Source organism: Corvus cornix, chromosome 7 (genome assembly GCF_000738735.6).
Source record: "Corvus cornix cornix isolate S_Up_H32 chromosome 7, ASM73873v5, whole genome shotgun sequence".
Taxonomy (NCBI): Eukaryota; Metazoa; Chordata; class Aves; order Passeriformes; family Corvidae; genus Corvus; species Corvus cornix.
In genome coordinates, this window is record NC_046337.1 from 21,512,653 (window position 1) to 21,534,042 (window position 21,390).

Genomic DNA, 21,390 nt, shown 5'->3' on the forward strand with positions numbered 1-21,390 from the left:
GAAAGGAAAAATGACTGGTAACACTCGGTGCACAGACAAGAGCTGTTTGTTCCACATCTCTGCTACAGAAGAAGAATATTGCTAAGAAAAGAATATTAGCCATGGCTGTGTATTATACTGGCAAATAATTTAAAAAGGCAAATCCTGAGAAGTTCTCTCCCAGTCCTGTCCCATCCTCCATTTTTTTGAAGACAAACTGTTTGGAAAAAAGTATTAATTTCAGGCCATACTGTCTCTTAATGATTTTTTTTGCCTGGCAAAGAGGAAGCCTTGAACATTAGCTGCAAGCTGCATGGAAGTGTTACTAATTGTGCTGGACAGGGAACTCTCTCTGTGACAGACAAGCTAAATGCAGAATGCAATGGATTTGGGAAGTGCAGACTGATCAAACAGCCAAAATACACTCCTAACATTTGACTACCACTTTAGGAAAGAGGCATAATCTTTAACTGCTTTTTTCACCCATCCCACATGGTTTCCCTCCTAGACCTGTAAATCATTTACTGCACAGTCAATCCCACTATGCTATACCAGTATATTATATAGAATGCAAGCACAGGCCTTCTCTGCAACACAAAAGGTGAAAGGGAAAGAGGCAAGGCAAACTGTACAGGAGTGCCTCACAACCCAGTGGATGAACATTTCCAGCCCAGCAGAGCTGCTGCTATAGTCTCACAGCTACACAAACCTATTTGTAGAAGTTGCATAACTGGACCTTAAGGATTGATTTACCAGGAGAAGGAAAGAGCTTTCACAAGCCTTCACCATTAAAAAAGGCCATTTATGAAGTCTAGTGTATACCTTAGAATTCAAGCATATAAGTCCCAGGGGAAGACAAGCAAGAAGGTCCAAGGTCAGCAAGACTCACAGGCATTATGCCCCACAACACTTCCTTGAAGAATTCCCTAGTGACTATAGCTCCTATGTGCCGACTTTGTCTCAAGGGAAGCATTAATTTGTGCCTCCCCACTCTGTTCAGCCACCCCTTCCCATGAAACAAAGGAATTTCATGCCTTTGAAACCCCTATTGTTGTTGACAAACTCAGTTGAGACTGGTCATGTGTAACAGCTATTATTGGGAACAGACCTGGCAGAGCAACATGACTCCAAAAACCTGATGTTTTCTGTGCATGTGTTTGTAAAAACAGTATTAAAAAAAACCAACAAATGACAGGAAGTTACAAATACAAGGTGACAAAGTCATTTTGACCAGTGAACTACAGATGATGTAGTAGTAAGGAGACTGAAGGAAGAGGCAAAGAAATGGACGAGAAACTGAAGCTGGGTAAAGATAAGACTAATAATAAAGAGTTGAAATTTTTCTTTAATTAATCTAAATCGCATTTCTAGAGTTCAGGTTTTTACTTACTGTCTCCCTTAATATGAGAATAATCTGACATTTTCTGTTTTCAAACACATACCAACTTCCTGTAGTTAAAAAATGAATAAGAGTAACTCTTGCCATACAATCATAACTGTACCTACCACCCATTAAGTTACACGATCACTATTACAAATTCAATTTAAAACACACTGCAGTTATGATTCTTTGTAATCACAAAAGTGCCAACTTCTTCCTTAGCACAGGAAGAACACAGATTGTGATATAAAATCCTCAAAGCATCCAGAGAGGTACACTCAAAAAACTAGACAGGAACGTTCCATCACAAGGAGCTGAGCAAAGCTGTTTCCAAAGACAGCCACACAACAAAGTGAGTGAGAAGAGCTCGAGGCTGGGGCAGAACAGCATCACAGCATTCCTCATTTTCATCATGTCATACCAATGTAAAATTTAGCCTTAGGATGAACTTTGAATTCCCTACGGGCAGGATTTTTGCTTGCCCCTTTCTTTAAGATGAATTAAAAGGTGAAATACTGTGTGGATGCTATTTGAAACTGTAGGCATAAACTGCACTGTTCCTCTAAGCACGTGAAACCTTTTGTATAAGATAAAAATCACTGCCCACGTGTACCCAGGGCTGGGTTCACACGACAGATAAGACCTTAAATGAAGCATGCCTGGTTCTCTCTCTCTGGGCTTACATGAAAGCCTTTACATCATCCAACAATAGCTGTTTTTTCTGGCCTAGACCAATCAAGGAATAAAATACTTTTCACGCCAGATGAGGACTAGTTCTTCACCAACAGAAGCTACCAAAGAAGTGCTTTTTAACACTGCATCATGGAGCTGAACATTTTGGACGGGGATGTTCACTTTCAGCTCTTATTTGTTTCCAAACACTAGGTAGGGCCAACAAATTTCACTGCACTTCAGTACTGATAAATTAACCAACCAGCACCAATATAACAATGTTTTTCTTACTACCTGCTATTGAAAAATCCATCTGAGAAAACAGTATTTTTTAATACTTACTTGCTAGACACAAATAAGCTACTTCCACACTGATACACTGCTGTAATAATTAGAGAATGCATTTTATGTACCACCTGAAATATTTATAGAATATTAATGACAAAGAAAAATGGATAACTAGACTACTGGCAAAGTGCAGGGGACTCAAAAGACAAGTGGCAGTAAAATAAAAATTAGCAAAAAACATAGACTGAAGTTGATAATTATTATACATCACTAATTTACAAAGAAACACCACTGCTACCCTGTGATAATTGAGCTCATTTAAGTAGCTTTCCACAACAACATCCTAAAATTAATTTCAACTAGCAGTCTTTATTTAACATGCGCTAAAAGACACGAAGTGCAATCACACCTAAAAAATACCTTCACTTGCTGGCTACAGGAATACTAGTATCAACATCTCAGTAGAACTTAACAGCGGGAATAAGTCAGAAGTGACTGCTGAACTTTGAATTACAACTAGACATTGATGTAAGTTTGACAAAGGATTGGCAATTCTCATACAAAGCTGTGTCAGAAAGAAAATAACAGTTAAATTTCAACACTTACAATTAGCTACATCTATGAAATCTTACACTGACAGTACAGCAAGTCATTCTAGTATTTTTTCAACTCCTAATAACAATTACTTTAAAATACATATAAAAATAGTAGTAGTGTTTTGTATTACGAGTGGGATCAGTAAGAAAACCCAACAATACAAGTATTTCAATTCAATGCCGAGAGTACTTATAGGTCATGTACTTACATATTCAGGTTTTAATTTCTTGTCTCCTCCTCTTACAGCTACTTTTTCAAGCTTATCTATGCTCTGCATGATCAGCTCCTCATCCTTAAGTCTAAGTTCTTCATGTATTATTTCAATGTCACGAACAGGATCTACACTTCCTTCAACATGAGTGATATCATCATCTTCAAATGCTCCTAAAACAAAAGAACACTTAAATTACCTATTAAGATAAAAAGACAAGAAATAAATACTTAGAACATTCTAATGAGTCAAAAAAGTTTGAAATTGAAAAGTCACATGGTCATACCACCCATGCAAAAGTGTCATGTGCAATGTTTTATATCACACTTGTTTAGTATATTAATTTACATACCAACTCCAGAATCCAAAGCTCGCTCTCTGTAGATACAAAGCATAGCACTGTGCCATTTCAGGACAGGACTTAAAGCATTTAAGAGTTTCTCCCACAAAGGAATAGGCTAGAGCAGTTTCCTGAAAATAGCTGGTGTGTTTAACAATATCTAACCTAGAAGTAGCAAACATAGTAGCTAAACTGAACATCACAGAACATTTTAATACACACAGTAATGATTACAAGAATCATGGAAAGAAAACCTTACAAATCACCTTGGCAGACCTCATCGGCTGACCAATTGTACGCATTAAGAAATGAAGAAGTTCTAGACAAAGAATTCTGAAGTTCTCAACGACTCTTAGTGTTTCCAAGGGAAACAGGGCTTAGAAAAAAAGGCCTGAAATCATCTGGCAGACCTCGTCCCTGTTTCAATCTACTTTATCACTGTGGTTCTGACGGTGATTAGATAATGAACCACTCAGACACACAATTTACACAGCAGCTAATTTCATCGGCCTGATTTGAGGGTATGGTTTTTAGGGGGCCATCAAAGAAGCAGATGAAGGTGCATTTGTCATATATGAGTGACAACCATTCACAGTATCTGAACAAAATGGTGCTGGCCCTTATTAGAAACACATGCTATTATCACATATTTAAAGTGCAGTTGAAGCCATAATTTCAAATTGCCAACTGGCAACATAAGGTTAAAACAACCAGATATTACTGACGCATGTGTGCTGACTTCATGCCCTTCTGATGACAATCTGGCAACATAATTCAACTAGGATTGAAATTATCAGATAAGCAGCATTACTTAAAAAAAAAAATCCTGCTCCCCCCCCCCCTCCCAAATCAATACATGTTTTAAAAATAAAAATATTAACAGTTAAAAAGAGTTTATTACTTCTTCCTGGATCAATTTTCAGAGTATTCGCATGCCTAGCCTGTAAATACTAAAGATACGTATGAGAAATCAACCATGAAAATAATGTTATTTGAACATTACCAAAATTTAAATCAACTGATTTCTTACACAGGAAAAAAATCCAAGACATTTCTTGAACTGAAAAAGATAGGAAACAGGGTGAACAACAAACAATTCCTTAACTGATATACAGAAAGTTGTGGGAGTTCTTTGTCATCATGCAGATCTTAAACTTCATCTTTTCCTTTAACTAACTGAAACCCCTGGTTTTAGCAACAAAGCTCTTATGCTCTTATTTGTTTTATCAACAAAGCTCTTATCAATGCACATGGAACACAGATTTAAAATGCTGTTCATAGTTAAATATCAAAAACATTTTTACATAAACTTATGAATAGGCTTTCAAACAGTGGTTACCAGAAGTTCCCTCCTCTCTCATTAACTTTTTCTCTCCAAAGATGATCAGTGAGCTCCCTTGGTACAAGCAAAGCAATAGATCCAACTCTGATGCTGGCCATGATGGGAGAACAGGCTGCTAGAGCAGGGTGTGGAAAGTCAAATGGAAAACACTCCACACTAATCTATACCAATGCCAGGCAGTCAAGGAAGATACCACAGCCCTTGTCTTCTTTAAATCCTTACCTGCACACCTGACTGAATGAGATACAGGCTGTTCAGATGAGCAAATACTAGAAAACAGTTTAACAGCTCTGTTCTAATTTACAAGGAAAATGTTGAATAAAAAGGGTAGAAGTAGGAAGATGTCACCACACAGATCAACAAAAAGTCTACTTGCCTCAGCCCTCTCAACATATTATGTAGATACATAATATTTATGCAGCTAAAAGTTTATCTTTCTTCATTGTATCAAGAAAAAAAACCTCCATTACCATGTAAATAATATATTCTCACAGCCTTCTGCATTTGGTGGCCATGGGTTTAAAAAACAACAAAAATCCCCACACTGTTAAGTCAGGAGAAAAGCTGCATGACTATGAAGATCTTGCATTTAGAACACAAAAATAAAAAGTAAAGTAAATAGCTGGTTTTGGTCTTAAGGAAGAATGAGGCTTTTCTGAAAAAGCAAGTGTAAGGTGAATTACTAACAACACAAAACAGCTTATATATTAGTTATACTTTTCTATTTTCTTCAACAATAGCAAAATACTTCTCCAGCAATTATCTTCATTTCTTCACATCTTCCCATTCCTTTTCACAAAATTGTTCTTTTTCCATCCAAACCCAATTAATTATGTTATTTCCACCCTTATAAAGTTGACTCTATACACTTCACCTTTGCTCTCTTCTCAGTTCACTAAAGGCTTTAACCCATGGACTCTTCAATGTTCTGCCAGAGTTTTCTTCAGGTCTCCTCCTTCCATCATGCCTGGGTCAGCAGCCATCCTGCAGCTCATTCAGGCAACACAATGACAAGAGACCTGTGTCTCTCAACAGGCGGTTGCTTGCTTGGGTAAAAAGCCCCTCTTACTGAGCTGATGATTTCCCACTAGAGGCAACAATTCTAACCTTCTCCTCACTGGGTTGCTTGATTCTTCTCATGGAATGAATGAACACTAGTTATCTATTCCATTAAAGCCATGGATTTTGAGTTTAAATTTCCAATTCTACATTTAGAGGAACTCCCATTTAGACAGACACAGTTCATAAATAAAGTGGTAGCTTTATACACAAAAGACCAAACTGGCAATAATGTCCACCTCAGTACAAATGAGAGATTCTTCAAGGCAACAGGCACTGAGCTTTATTTGTGAATCTTGTTCAGAGCTTGTCAATGTCAACTTCAGTCATCAACCTAAACTAGACCATCCTCTGACCAACAGCCTAGCTAGAGACATGGCAGGAGGATACTTAAGAAGAAGGGAAGGAAAAGGCAGAGTGAAACTACTATGATGAAAGAGCCTTAATTACAACTTTGTCTCGATATCCATGTGGGATGTATCTTGAACAATTTATTATGTCAGCCTCCAGCCTGCTTTGTAGTGATGGTCTGGTACATAGTACACTGAGCACAGTAGGGAATTCAATTCTGGTCTGCAGAGCTGCATGCAGACATAGCAAGTCAGAACTGGTGGTAACCTTAGGAATTAGGCTTTGGGCAAGAGATGAGATCTCTTGGAAAAAGTACAGCTGTGAGAAATTAGCAGTTAAACTACTAGAAAAATGTTTTACCCAGTACCTGATTTTAAAAACTGCCTATATCAAAATGCAAAGTAGTAGGAAAAAATGGAGTTATAAAACCGAGTTTATAAATAAGACATACAAGAAAGCGTGCATATTGTTTACAACTTTCAGTGATGAAAATAAGAACTATGACCTTATTCTACAAATCTTACAAATATCTATAAATAGATAATAGCAATAACAGTATATTGCTATTTATTACTTTGTCTTTCTGCCTTTGTGTGAAATCCCCCTGTCAAGCAAGGCCTTTATCGCTCTTGTTAGGGAAGATGATATGATAGGTCCACCTTCCCTGCAGCATACACAGCAGCAAAACAGAAAATCCAAAGGGTTTATTTTAAAGTACAAGAAATGGGGTACTAAGAATCCCATCACTGTCCAATTAAAGATAGTGCAATAGCTGTACATTGAACAAGATGCACAAGGCGGACACAGGCTATGAATGCTCAGTAGCACTAGCCTAAGTAGTTGATACCGTGCACTATGTAGAAAAGCAGCCTGATGGAACTAAAAGGTGCTGAATTGGAAGAAGCAGGGAAAATGGGATGTGGGTCTTGAGATACAAGATGATAGCAAACAAATGAGAACTTTGTTTTTCTAAAGGAACAGGTAAAACTGTCTTGGGTATCAGGAAAAAAAACCCAATACCAGTTTATGGACACTGAAGAAGAAAAATGAGAAACAAACGTTGACAAAGAAATCCTCAGATTGGCTTGTCTGATACTGCTCTCTCATTACAACAGAATCCATGAGAACAATAAGGGGGAGAAGGAGAAACAGACATTTGGTAGTCTTGTTTTGATCTCAAGCTGATTATAGCTTGAGAGAGAGCTTGGTAGAAAAACGAGAGAGCAAAGGTTCCCCAAAATTATACTAACAGGGCATCCAGGTGAGGAAGCAAGCAAAGGACTAGAATGGGATAGTTGTAAAATAACAGAGACAGCAAACACTGTCATATGTCAGAGGTAAAGCCCATTCTGGCGATGAGGAGTGTTTAAATTTGATGAACCTCAAACACACCATGTCTGTCTTCTTATTGACATAATGAGGCCTCAACTTCTGTGAACAGGAGGGACGTTTACAAGGTTAGCAGCTTGTTCACACAACATCCTCTGTAGCACACTCACACCGGCCAGGCTACTGGAAGCTGAGCTCTGTGCTCTAGCATGCAAAGTCTTCATTAAGAAATCAATTTTTTCAAAGTTGTGCTAAAAAATTTGTCTTTAAAAAAACCTGTTGCGATATTTTGGAATTTCAACAAACAACAACCTGATCTAACTACTTTATTTATTTTGAAGTAATACTAATTAAAAAGTATATTTACAATTAACATCTCCAAAACTAGCCACACCACTGTGTTCTCAAGACAGTATGACCTATGGACAATGACCTTCCCCAATGAATATAATGAAAATCCATTGTACCTCCCATGTCTTCATCAATGCATTTGCTTTTAAAACATAAGGACTCGGCATTCCTTGAACATTACCCCAAACCACACCACCTTCCTTTTGACTGCTTTCTTGAGTTAAACTGCCTGTGCTCCAAAACTGCCCTCTTTCTACTACAGCAAACTGTGGCATACTACTGTAAGAGGAAAAAGGAATTAATCTGCCCTGTGGACAAATAATATGTACATAAAATAGAATTACCCAAGAATCTCCCCAAGGAAGCATCTGTTTGTCAACAGCTAAGCTAATCCTACAGCAGTACAGGAAGGTCAACTGAGAAACCCAAATCAGTAATTTCATTATTTAAAAAATTATTATAACTTCTCTGGTGGTCTCACTCATGTATCCTACCAGAGGTAAACTATAATTTTATCAGAAGTATGTCAAAAGGAAGTTGAACAGAACCCATATTTTTTATTTTAAGTATTCTATAAATATAAGCCTTTTTTCAAATAATCTCCCATAACATACTGATAGATTTGCACTCTATCTTTAAAAAACCTTGTCACTTCCTTTAGTGCAAAAGAACAAATATTACAGAGTTAGAAACATCAGGCTCACTGCAAGTAAACATCTGCTGTGCTAAATTCCCATAATGTTTTAGCAGTATCCAGATACTGCTATTAAAACAAGGTAAGTATTTAGATAGGAAAATGGTAAAGCACAATACAGGAGGAGCAGGATTCACTTTTGCCATCTAACAGCCCCAAAATAATGATTTAAACTGAAATTATTAGAAATGAGGAGCTTAGAAATTATCACTGCCACACCCAGCTCCCTCTTCTGTTGCCATTAGGTTTGAACTTGAAATATTTTTCCATTTTGGGGAAGGGTTTATCTTCAGCTGGGCACTTTATCTGGGATGTCTGGGTCCAAGTGTGGTAAGGCAAAAATAATTTTTAAAGTGGCATTAAAGATATAATGCAGCAATAGCTGGTTCTGCACATTTCTTTCAAGTGACACTGGATTTAAACAAAATGCAGAAAACAGAACAAATGGATGGAGAAGATGTACAACTTGACTCTGTTTTTTTTCCCACAAAAGTGCAGGAACTGTCAATTTTGTAAAGTCTTGATGGCAGCCAGGACACACAGTCTAGATCTGTTCTTGACAAGCAAAAATAAGAGCACATAAATATGTATACAGGACAGCCGTAACAAATGTCACTTTTAAACGGTATCATCTAATGGCATGCACATTTCTTTCCATTTCTTTCAAAAATCAGCTTCAAAATTCCTTTGACAAAATTTACCTCTCAGCCTCCAGAAATTTTTGCATTGCTTATGTTATACCTGTCAACATCTGATGACTGTATGTTATGTATTCATCTGAACAGAACCACTACACTTAGTTACAGGCTATCATCAACCAATTCATTCTCTTGCTAAAATCAAGTCATCCAATTACTCCTTGACTAATCAAGGCTGTTTTGGCTTTTTCTTTTTTCAAAAGGTACTCAACAGCATAAACAGTTCACTTACAAGAAATGGAAAGGGGCTAATCAGCAGAATTATTGTTTTGCTGCCACAATTTGCAGTATTTAAATGTAGTTGCTGATTGGACTGAAAGTTTTATGATATAGCATATAAAACTAGTTCCACATAAAAACGAAGAAGCTGCCTATAGCCTGAACCTTATTGTTTCTAGCTGCTCCAAGCTGCCACTGAGATGGTAAAATCCAAATCAAAATGCTACTTTTAAACTTATCTTATTCTGCTCCTAATTGCAATTATGGAAATTAATTAATATCTTAATTAATTTATATTTGATGTACCAGTTGCTTTACTTCTCTAATTATCCTTACCCTTAAAGTAAAATGTAACCAAATATTTGGCTAATACCTGCTATCATTAAGTCTTGCTATTACCAAGACATAATAGCATTCTGGCATCTTGCATTCGTTTACAAAAGGTAAGCAATCTATTGGTACATGTTATGCTGTAATTAAGAGGGATATTTACAATTTGATCAGAATTTGAACTGCAGCACAAGCTGAAACTCTCATTGATATTTAGGGTAATGACCAGCATTTTTGTCAATAAACTACAAGGGAATGTTTAATAACACCACCACAAACCAGACCGAGAGAATAATTGGTACTTGCACTTCCTCTCCCACATACGTTCAATGACTGTTATCAAAAAGAGCTGCTCGGCACAGATGAGCACATCACGGTACACACAGACACCCTGTTATAAGCCCTGAAATAAATGAGCAATAATATCTACCTGGCCACTTACTGGTGGGAATGGGGGAGAGAACAAAATGAACTAAAATACAGTAACTTGGGTGGGGAGTTAGAAAGAGGATATTTCTTTGAGCTATGAAAAAACAAGACTAGAAGTGTCAAAAGAAAGCTAAATTGTAAATAATATCTATACTTAGACTAGCTTGACATGCTGTCATCAGTATTCCAAAGATTTAAACAGTAAAAGATACTGCTATTTCTGACTGAGGTACAGGTATATTTAACATTACAGAATGTACTAAACTTTGATGATAGTACATTTTACTATGCATAGTTATGATTAGAAGGACAAAATAATATCAGAATCAACATTTTACAGCGTCTTAAACAAAGTACCAACAAAAAACCAACAAATAAAGTAGGTTTAGCATGTTTTCCCCTTGGTAAGCTAATTTCAAGTTAAATTAATCACCTGTAACACAAACCTAATATTCTTTAAGCAAAGTAATTTTCAGTTGAAGAAGGTGCACCTGCCTACATCTTCAACATAAGCAAAATCAAGTACAAAAAACATTAAATAAAACACTGTAGTAAACCTTGACTTCTGAAGAAAGAATTTTTTCAGACATCTTTTGTGGCTTTGTTTTGTGCTACAGCCCCTTAAGTTTTGTCTTCATAAAGCCCTAACTAGTTGTAATCACTCGCAGTCTAATTGTGGACATTTATCTGCTTTTCTTATGCATAGAACATAGCTATTAAAGCTGAATGGTGATGGTGTGAAGTATAGGTTAAATTGGGTGAAATTAAAGCAAATTACTCTGGGATGTGGAACTCTGAAAATAGAAACTGCCAGTGATTTGCAACCCTCTTGATGATCAGCTTCACAGAACCCTAAATGACAAGAAAACTTACATATTTTAAAGTTAACTAGATTTTTTAAAAATAATATGTATAAATTTATTTTAAATGCAAGCAGTCACTGTGGCAATAATTATTTTGTTTTATCTGCATCATAAAAATATAAGAAAAGGTTTTAATTTCCATTTAAAACACTTGTTTTTATTCTCAAGTTTAGCTGATTTTTAGCAACAAAAAACCAGCTCAGAATATTAGGTGCAGCATTAATGACTTTGAACACAACGTTACAGTTTATGTGTACCACATGGCTATACAGACACAGGATGGTAAAAGCAGCTGCTTTGGGCTTTCTTGAGTAGTGCAGTATTAGAACTTAATTCATTACCTATCTATATAAAAGATAAGCAGCTACATTTACCCTGCTGAGCTCTAAAACCCCACCAGTCAGGAGAGAGCAAATCAAGCACCGCTCCCCAAAAGTCTGAAATAGCAGTTGAACAGCAGCTCTTTCAATATCAAATCTATTGGGAGTATTTGACAAAAAAGGGCACGTCTATTTCTGCACCAGCAGACACACAATGAGAGCATGGAGCAGCAATACAGGATTCTAAATGACTGTAGTATCAACTTCTTAAGCATACAAAGAATTTACATTTGCATAAAGGTACTCGTCAAGCAGTACTGCACAAGGTCAGAGATGAGAATTATAATCTCTCCGGGAAACACTGAGGCAAAGCAATTCACTTCAGGACATGAGAGTCGGCAGAAGAAACCACAATCCAGTTCCTGATGGAAGCAGTTTTATCAGAGAAAAGTTGTTACCAAGACAGTAATTCCAATGAGCTTATCTGTAAAATCCTGCTCCAGAGCTCTTACTCTTGAGTGTGCCTGACAAATATTAGCAATTTGTTTCTGATGTAAAATGTGTTTACTTGCCACTGCTTTCATCCTGGCACCACTGGGCTGTAGTCAACACTCCACAGACAGAACCTTCTACCTGCTGAGATTTGCTATCAAGTTGGTCATGCTGGGTAAAGGACATTACTTGACAGCTGAAGCAATAAATCTTTGAGCCTTTTGTCCCTCCATTTGCCAAAAGCTTGCTCTGACCGCCCTCAGTTATGTATTTTAAATACTATCACTGCACTGCCCACCAAATAGTTGGGACACAACTGGGACATACTCTTTAATTTCCTTTCCTGCAATACATGTTACCCAAGTAATTCACACAGATTCGCTATCAGAAGACACCTTGGGAAGGGCAGCACTCGATGTAAAACTTTTTGAGATGGCTGGCATGCCAAATAAATTCTTTAAAATTCCCTAAGAAAAATAGCTCTCTGTTCAGATTTTTACAAACTACAACTGCGTTAATTGGAAGAAGGGGTAAATTAGGAACTTAGCCTGGTCAAAAGCCTCAAAGGCTGAAGAATGCAAATGCTTGCTTCAGAGACAAGTGCTCTTGTCACCCTGAGCTCAGTCACGTTCTATTTTATGTTACTTTCTGTTCTAATGACTGAAAACCTTCCTTTGTGAATTTAAGTCATGAAAAGAGAAGCAAACAGGAGCAAGGGGGATTCTCCACCCTCCCCAGCGAGTGCTCCGCAGCAGCACTGCCTGCATAAAAGATATGGCACACAGGAAGGTCTGGTCACAAAAACACCAGTGGATAACTTCTAACATGCCTCTGTGTACCATATATCCAATTTTCCTACTTAAAAGTAGACTGAAACTCATGTCTTTGCAATCTGATGGCACCTACACTGTACAAAAACATGGCTCCTAAGCAGAAACCACTTGGAAAGTAGAAATACACCTATATGTGTAAGTGTGCATTCATACTACTTCCAGAAACACCGTATCTCTGTGCTGCGTTTTACCCCTTTTTTCTGAAGCTCAGTCATCCTGGTCTTCTCTTTAGGAATACTCAGTGTCAAGCTCTATGGTGTCAGTCTTAACTGGCATCTCTGAGGGTCGCTACAACAAAATGTAATTGCTAGCAATAACTATGTTTTTAAGACAATATATCCACAGAGATCATGAATAGCAACTAGCAGCCATTAGCAGATACCCATAGGGCAGTTCTACCTGGCTTTGAATGACCAGATATATAGGAGATATTTTAATTATTCATTAACTATTTAGCTGGGTCTCAGACTGATTATGTCAAAGATGCAGAAATATAAAAACCCAAGTTGAGCTCTGAAGTTTTTACTGGGTCTGGAATAGAACTACTTAGCCATTACCATGACTGTACTCCTACTGAAGCACTCTCAACTCCTAATGCTACACCAAAGTCCAAGCCACTAAACTCTGCTGAGCCCACTCTGACTCCTGTGCAGAGACAGCACATCTCCCTGCCCCACATCCTTCAACAACCTGGAAGGTTATTGGTCTTTGCAAAATAATGAACAGAGAATGAGCGGTTCAGCTCTGCACAGAATGCAAAACTACAACCCTCCTGAAACCCACAACAAAGAGTATAAAATTGTTTCAATACAGCAACTTCTTTTCAAAAGCATTTAAAGCCATAACTTAAGATATATAAATATCAAGAAAAAAAACTCAGAAGTTTTCAGCTACAAGAAATTAGTTATCAGAGTAGATTCCAAATATTCCAAAAATTAAAATGGCATTTTTGTTACGATAAAACAACAGCCCTACAAAACTGTCAAAACCCGTTGCAGTGGCTTACAAAAATGCTATAAAAATAGATTCTAGAATTTGACAGAGCAGGGAGAAGAAAGCCATGTTTACAGAGCAGTCATTGTTTACCAGAAGAGTAAGAGAGCATTTAGAAGAAGAGTACTTATAAGGAGCTGTAAACTCAGTCCATCACATGTTAAAAAATAACCTTATTCTCCATTATCTCAGTGTTTCTCCTTTGAGGATCTATTTTGTTGCACAATGGAAGTGTGGAGGAGCAAACATACTTAAGGGAAGACCTGCCATTGTACAACAAAAATGAGAGTTGATAAAGACTTAAATCAGCAAATATGGTTTTATCAGTGCCATTAGGTATGCACAGGCCCTATGTATAGTTTGTAATGAAGTGCAGTGTTGCTAAGTGAATAAAATAGCTTTAAAAACAAAAGCAAAATGCCTCTCAGTAAATTTACCTTATAAAAATGGGCCCCATCATAAAGCCTTCCTTCTGGACATTCTGACCCACATTCATAATGTAAAACAAACTTAATGCAAAAGAAGCAGTACTATTAATCCAGATTTATCCCTTGCAAATCAATTCCAATTTTATAACAGTGATGCTTATGGGTTTCTCGTAATAAAATTAATAATCATTTAAAAAATATACCATTAGCTTTAGCTATATCATAAGGTTAAGAGCTTACTATTATTATTTTCACATGTTTACTTTTCAACAAATTAAGAGATGTCACAGTTTTTAAGACCTCACATAACTGTACAGGCTTGGAATTATAAGAAATATCAAACGATCCTTTTAGAACAGAATCTGAAATACTGAAAACACAAGATAATACAAAATTTGCATCTTATCTAAGATGTTACAATTGATAAAGAGTTTGCAACATTTCCTGTTCAATGCTCAAATCTTAATGTAACAGTTGACCACATAAAACTCAACACTAATATTTCATTTTGGATGTTAAGTCTCTTCCATTTCCTTTATAATGATCAAAAAAAAATCCCGACAAAAAATTAATAAATTGCTTGCTATAGACTGGCTGGCCTGTCACATGGGAAGCAAAGAACTCATTTTGTATATTATTTCAGTAAAGTAATCCCTAGCCCTCCAGACATTCACTTTTCTTTCTAGCAACATTCTACTTAAATGGCAACTACACTGTGGAACATGTCAATTGTGTTCTGTAACTATCTGGCACCATCTAGTAGCCATTGGTGTCTTCTTTCCTAGAAACCATTAAGAGATTTTGTTAAGGGATTGTGAAAGGGTGATATTGAACAGGTATGCAAGGAATAGTAACTCAGACTTCTCTAACTGAACATTATATGGGCAAGAAAATGTTTTATGTTCAATTAGGTAGGCAGCTATAGTCACTAACTACTTGTGCACTGTGCAAATGACTTCTGCCTTCCTTGAAAAAGTACATTAAATACTTGTGTGTATGTTGGAATTTTCAAGTAATCTAAGAACCTGCTAGCAAATTTTAGCAACAGTTGACAAAATGCATTGTTTTATACATGTGTGCAAACATTGGCCCATTATTCCCTTTTCCTATCCTCAAAACACATAAATTAGAAACTAAGAAAGAAAACATATCCTTTGATTAACTCAAATCCTGGATATATAGGGTGTTTTTTCCACAACTGCCAGAGCAGAGTGCCTTGTAGGCCCTAATATTGGGGAGGGGGGATGGAAGAGGAGTAATATGAATATATCAAGGCTACTTCATTACATTCCCAAGGTGTGACTGTGTAGAAATCTTTATTTCCAACTGTATTACTCCTTTAGCTTGAGAGCAAATAGAAATATGCAGCCCCACCGCTGTGCTCCTAGCAAAATAAATATATAAATGATACTTTTGCAACATCTAACCACAGCTTTTTAAGCTGAGACAGTTGTTCTTCTTTTACTTTAGATGTCAAATCCATCACAGAAAAGAATTTTGTTTTTAAAAGACCTCCTCAATGAAGCAGTTCGTCTCTCTGACATTTAGCTCACTATATTTTTACAAGCACCGGGCTGAGCAAACTATGATTGAGAGAAGCCATCTTATGCACATTGCTGTTGTCCCACATCATTCAGAACAAACCTTTTTAGATCGTTAACTACCACAGGAGTGCTGATTACACAGGCACCAGCAATTTCCTAACCAATGACCACCTGAACAATGATGTGTTCAGCTTCTCAGACCCTGAAGCCTTTCAGAGGTGAATCATTTCACAGTTTGGAACTAGATCTCCATAGCAACTTCCCTTTGAGGGTTTTAGAATCACCATCCCGTAATTCTATGATCATCAAGCTCAACCATTCCCAATGGTTCTTTTCACAGCAGATGGAAAAGGAAGCCTTGAAATTTTACAGTCTATTTCAAGCAATTCATCTGGCAGCCTATTAGAATTCAAAATATTTCGACCTTCAATCACAAAGCATGTTATCTGAAGCTGTGGTGATCTCAAGTCAAGACAAGCAGACGTTTTAGTCTAATCATCCATGATGAGAAGAGACTGACAAAAACTCTTAATTCAACCACCATCAAAATGCTTATTTTAACTGCATGAAAGTCTTTCAACAGGCAATGAAAACACACCATGTACCATTTTATCACAACCTTCCATTCAAGGCAAATACGAATTCTGAATATTGGCATGGATTTTGCACTCTCTGACTGCTTTTGAACAAATATCTCCTCCTTGAAAGTCAGTATAAATCCAAATCTACCACATTATTTTTTTTTCAACAGCTGTCAAGAAAAATGATAGAAGCAAACTGCAATTAAACTTCTCGTGATTGAGTACACTAATGCTGCAAATGAGTTACTTATTGATAGATCCAGTTCGTTATAGGCATCTTCTAAGAAATACAAATCACTTACTACCCAGAAAAAAATTATCCATTAAATTATGAACATAGCATTGGCTAAAATCTTGAGGCAAAGCTCAGTTTCATGATAATCATAATCAGAGGGATGTTTAAAGTTGGAGATTTTTTCCTTTTTCAGTTCCCAGTTGCCAACTCAATTCCCTCTGTTTGGAGTTAAACATTGCCCTTCTCCTAAATGTTTCAGTCAACCACTGAAATAATCCCATTGGGGCACAAAAGCTTTAAATTTGAAAATATTTTCACCTAAAACTTCAGGCTGATTAGTTCATATTTATCAACCTTAAATACAAGTTAAACTCTAATGCTTTAAAATCTCATGTATACACTGCTATACACTATGTTATTAATCTCATTATCTGGTGACTAGAGAATCTAGAAGACTTCTAACTTTCTATATGTCAAAATGCCACTAATAGATTTTTACAAAATGAGCAGTAAATTCACTTTAAAAAAAAATTTTAAAGAATTACCATTTAGTGACTTGGCAGTGTAATGCTGATACTTAACAACTGCTGTAAAATGCATCAAACTCAAAAGGAACAAGAAAAGGCTCCCACCTGCACCCAAGCCCCAGTATCCACTAAGAATAGTGAAATAAGGGAAATTAACATATATTTTATAATGTTCGTAGAGGAAGGAACACTTAATTGTTTTACTTTGCTTGAATGAAAAAAATGCATATTCAGTGTCTCAGTAGTTACTTAACTGCAAGAGCAGCCACAATTGAGACCCTCTCTACAGCACTTAAAATGCCACATTTTATTAGCCTACAGGGAAAAGAACAACAACAACCCTCTCCCCCTTTGCTGACCTTATTCTCCTAGGTATCAGCACTGCTGAGCCATACTCTTACTCTACTTCAAAGAAAAACTCTTTAAAAATTAGAAACTCATCAAAATGACTGCTAAAAGATCTTGAATATATGATTTACTGAGTGGTGGCTTACTTAGAGTTAATATATTGGCAAAGTAATTTTGAAAAATTACTGTAAAAATCTTTGGGGGAATAAATTGGCACAATACAGGATTTATCTTCATATATTTTGCACCGTTTGCAGTGTCTCGTACTCAGAGCTATACAGCTGCTTACACTGTACTACTCAAAGATCTGAGGGGAAGGATGTAAACATGCCCACAACATTTAACTATGGATGAAGCTCGAATTTAAGATAGAGTAAAGCAAATGAAAAAGTTGTGCATCAACTAAAAATGTAAACTGTTTACTTCTATGTACAATTGACTGAAATAAACATGGACTTTATTCTAGCAATCCGAGAAAGAAACACCATGGGAAAAAACCTTGAGTATGTTAAGTACCATCTCCTGCAAAGACCAGAGATTACAGCAATTACACATGAACAATATTAAAATTCTTAGTGGTTTCCAATGCTAGATCAGTTACTACTGCAAATATTTTTTTAAAGATACAAAGCAGTTACAGGATACGTTTTACAATACTCAAAATTTTTGCTCAAGAAAATTTTCAACTTTTTTTATTTTAATATGGAAGGCAATCAAATATCTTTGTTATCAGATGTTTTAAGTCATCTATAAAGCTTAACTTTCTTTTGTCTGTTTACCAAACTAACATAACCATCATGTACAACCTTTCCTTTAGCATATGTTCTAGCTGAAATTGAAAATGAAACTGCCCATGACCACTAAGTTAATTAAACATCTTGCTAACTAAAAAGTACAACTGTCACTGCAACAAAACCTACATGTGTAGACAGAACTACGTATATGTAATTTTGAAATGTAGCTATTGCTAAATGTAATTTGAACAGGAGCATTTTTAAAAAATTCTTTAGTAATAGTAAATTAGAAGTATCTTGCATTGTACAATTAGACTGTCAGCAAAGGATGCCTACTAGTAACACGTATGCACATAATCCTAGAGTTACATCTTTACGGTCTATTCTAAGATTATGCACATGTTTTAAAGTATTTTCATGGTATTTTACTAGATATTTCTCATAAATCATAATTTTAAAAACTAGAAGGCAGTTCTTAAAGCTGCCTTCGTATGTCTCTAAGAATGAGACTGCACTTCCAGCTTTTCCTCCTCCCAATATTCCCATCACCTTATCTAAAAAACCTCATCCTAAGCACAGTAGTTATATATTAGCTCACCGTTTAACAATCTAGAATAACCTTAAGTTTATTTCATAACATATAATCAAGCAACATACAGTAATTAAAGCACACTGAAAACAGCAGTTACTAGCTAATTAACATTACAGAAACACTTTTCTTAATGCTAGAAAAAGACAAAGATGTTATAAAATACTGTAGCATAAGGAAGAGTCTGTTATGAACCTTTTTGTTTAAAACATTAAAAACTTCAACTTAGGAATTTGAAGTTAAATTACATTAATTCATGAATTCAAAATGTCAGTGCAGGTTATGCATGATTAGGTAAGCCATTTAGGGACTACCCTTGCACCACACAGTTCATGTAGGGCAAGGACCATTCACATAAACTGTCGCAACCCTCAGGACAGCTCACCATCCACAAACATGCCCAACCTCTACATTATCCTTATTCATGCAGAGTCGAAGAATTAATACAGTTTCACTCTTTTCATGGCAGTGGGAAGTATTTTGGCATCACCACAGCACCTGAACTGCAGCTAGGGACAAGCAGCAAAGGTGAACTCAGGCTGTGACAATGACAAGCAACCTGGGCTGGAGATAGGGGATGGCTGCCAGACAGCCCCTGTGTTCTTCTGAACACACTGGTTTGCAACGCCAGTAGAGCAGGAGACTGTTAGATAGTTATTTTCTGCTGTGCTATTAAATTACCACTTTAAAACACTGACAATATTTTACCTCTACATGCTATTTTGAAACCCATCTTCTTTTTATTACATCATATTTTATATTTCATATCTGTCTGTACTAAGAGTAACGCCTAAAAATGCTTATGAGGTAAAACTGTGTGCACACTCAGCTCTAGCAAGCAGTCTCTGTGGAGACCAACACTTTCATATGAAAATATACTCTGATATTTTTTCCCCATTGTTTGTATCACACCATTACTTACCAGCTTCTATATATTCTTATCTGTTCTGATATATTTTTATCACTTAACAAAATTTTTCAACGTCAGGAATTATTTTGTGCTACCTGACATGTTTTCTAAGCTTTCCAAACACAGTGCATAGGAAGGTGTATTATCTTTCCACTCTGTTTCATGATTACTAGATAGGCAAACAAAAGGATTACAGCTACAAAGTAGTTGTTGGTTAGTAGTAAATAATATGGCACACAACTTCATGGTTGTGTGCCATAAAGCCTAGCACACAACCACAGCTAATTTTGTGCTCACATAGGGGCACAGGGCAGTGCACAGGCAAAAACGTGGCCAACACCAAACCAACAGCAGACTGCCTGTCTCAGCAGCATTGCCTTTGTTTCCTAGTCACTATATGCTGGCAATTCTACATACACCTCTGCAGGGTTCTTTACATTTTGAAATCCAACAGATGTGCTTACATAAAGGTACACTCAAATTCTCAAAATTCTCTATATATGAATGTAAGTATGAACATTTGTATCATGCAGCAAAGAAGTCAAGCAGGCCACCTCAAATTGCCTTTTAGCATGAGGAAACATGTATCTTTAAAATATTTCCTCTCTGATTTAGAAAAAAAGTATTTTAAATTCAAGCATTCCAGAAAGAAAAATAAATACTAACGTTATTATCCTTCACTAGATCCCTGCCTTTTTAAACATCACTGCTACTGCAACTTCTTCAATAGGCTGTGATACAAGCTGTCAAACTCATGGGCAGTGAGACACTTTCAGAAAACACTGAAATAGACAACACTAACTGCTAATTCCAGAACAAAGCACCATTTGTTCACAGCTTGGTTTGACACTGGTCTTATTTTCCTGATAAAATAAACCTAAAAATCATTTTTAGACAGAATGAAGATTCTCTCCATCTCAAAGCACTCAAAGAAACTCTTCAAAAGAAAAGAATCATACTGGCCATCATGCTTCTGGCAATTTTTGAAGTCTCTGAAGCAAGTCCTTGTCCATCAGCACTTAAATCTATTAAAAAAAGCTTTCATCAAATTATTGTAGGAAGGTTCCTTGCAATTTTTCCACAAAAGCTATCATGTAAGCATTTGTTTTGGACCTTATCTACCCTGCAGGGGCTATCATTGTTATAAAAAAAGACAATTATTTTAGGGTTCCTAAAACTAGCAGACTCTCAGAAGATGCTGAATCACAATACATGAAAGATGACAAAACTCCCCAAATTTCAAAGGATATGCAAAGGGCGTATGCAGTAGTCAAGCATTTCCATAGATGCTTCTAACACTACTGCTATAGATGTCCCCCAGACCAGCAAGTCAAGCACCACCATCTCTTCATTCAGTTTGACTCAAATCACAGCCTGAACACCCTTTGCCCACAGCACAGAGCTGACAGGAGCAAGCCAGAGGCCAGAACTGTTCTAGCAGACTTCACGCCCTTGCTAATTCAACAAAGAGAATCTGACAGAAAAGAAGATCCCTTAAGAGTTACATCCTATTTTTAAGCAACCTTGCTATTCCAAATGAGTTTGTTATAAAATTAAAAGTTCACTCTTTAATTTTTCTCTTTTTTTAACAACCCTGATACAGAATGCTGTGTGTACTTTTTACATAATGTCATGTTCTAACATGAAATCGATCAGGGATTAAAATAAAAACCCAACTATATCACATAACACGGAATGAAAATGCTACTATTTCCTTTTGATA

The 21,390-nt window shown here is 36.5% G+C and overlaps 1 protein-coding gene across 1 annotated transcript in view; it reads right to left on the minus strand.

Moving 5' to 3' along the window:
- OLA1 (Obg like ATPase 1) overlaps nucleotides 1-21,390 on the minus strand; it is a 98,141-nt gene that overhangs the window by 47,927 nt on the left and 28,824 nt on the right. Inside the window, exon 5 of the mRNA XM_039555086.1 lies at nucleotides 3,126-3,301. Coding sequence (XP_039411020.1) covers nucleotides 3,126-3,301 — 176 coding nt within the window. The remainder of the gene's footprint in view (nucleotides 1-3,125; nucleotides 3,302-21,390) is intronic.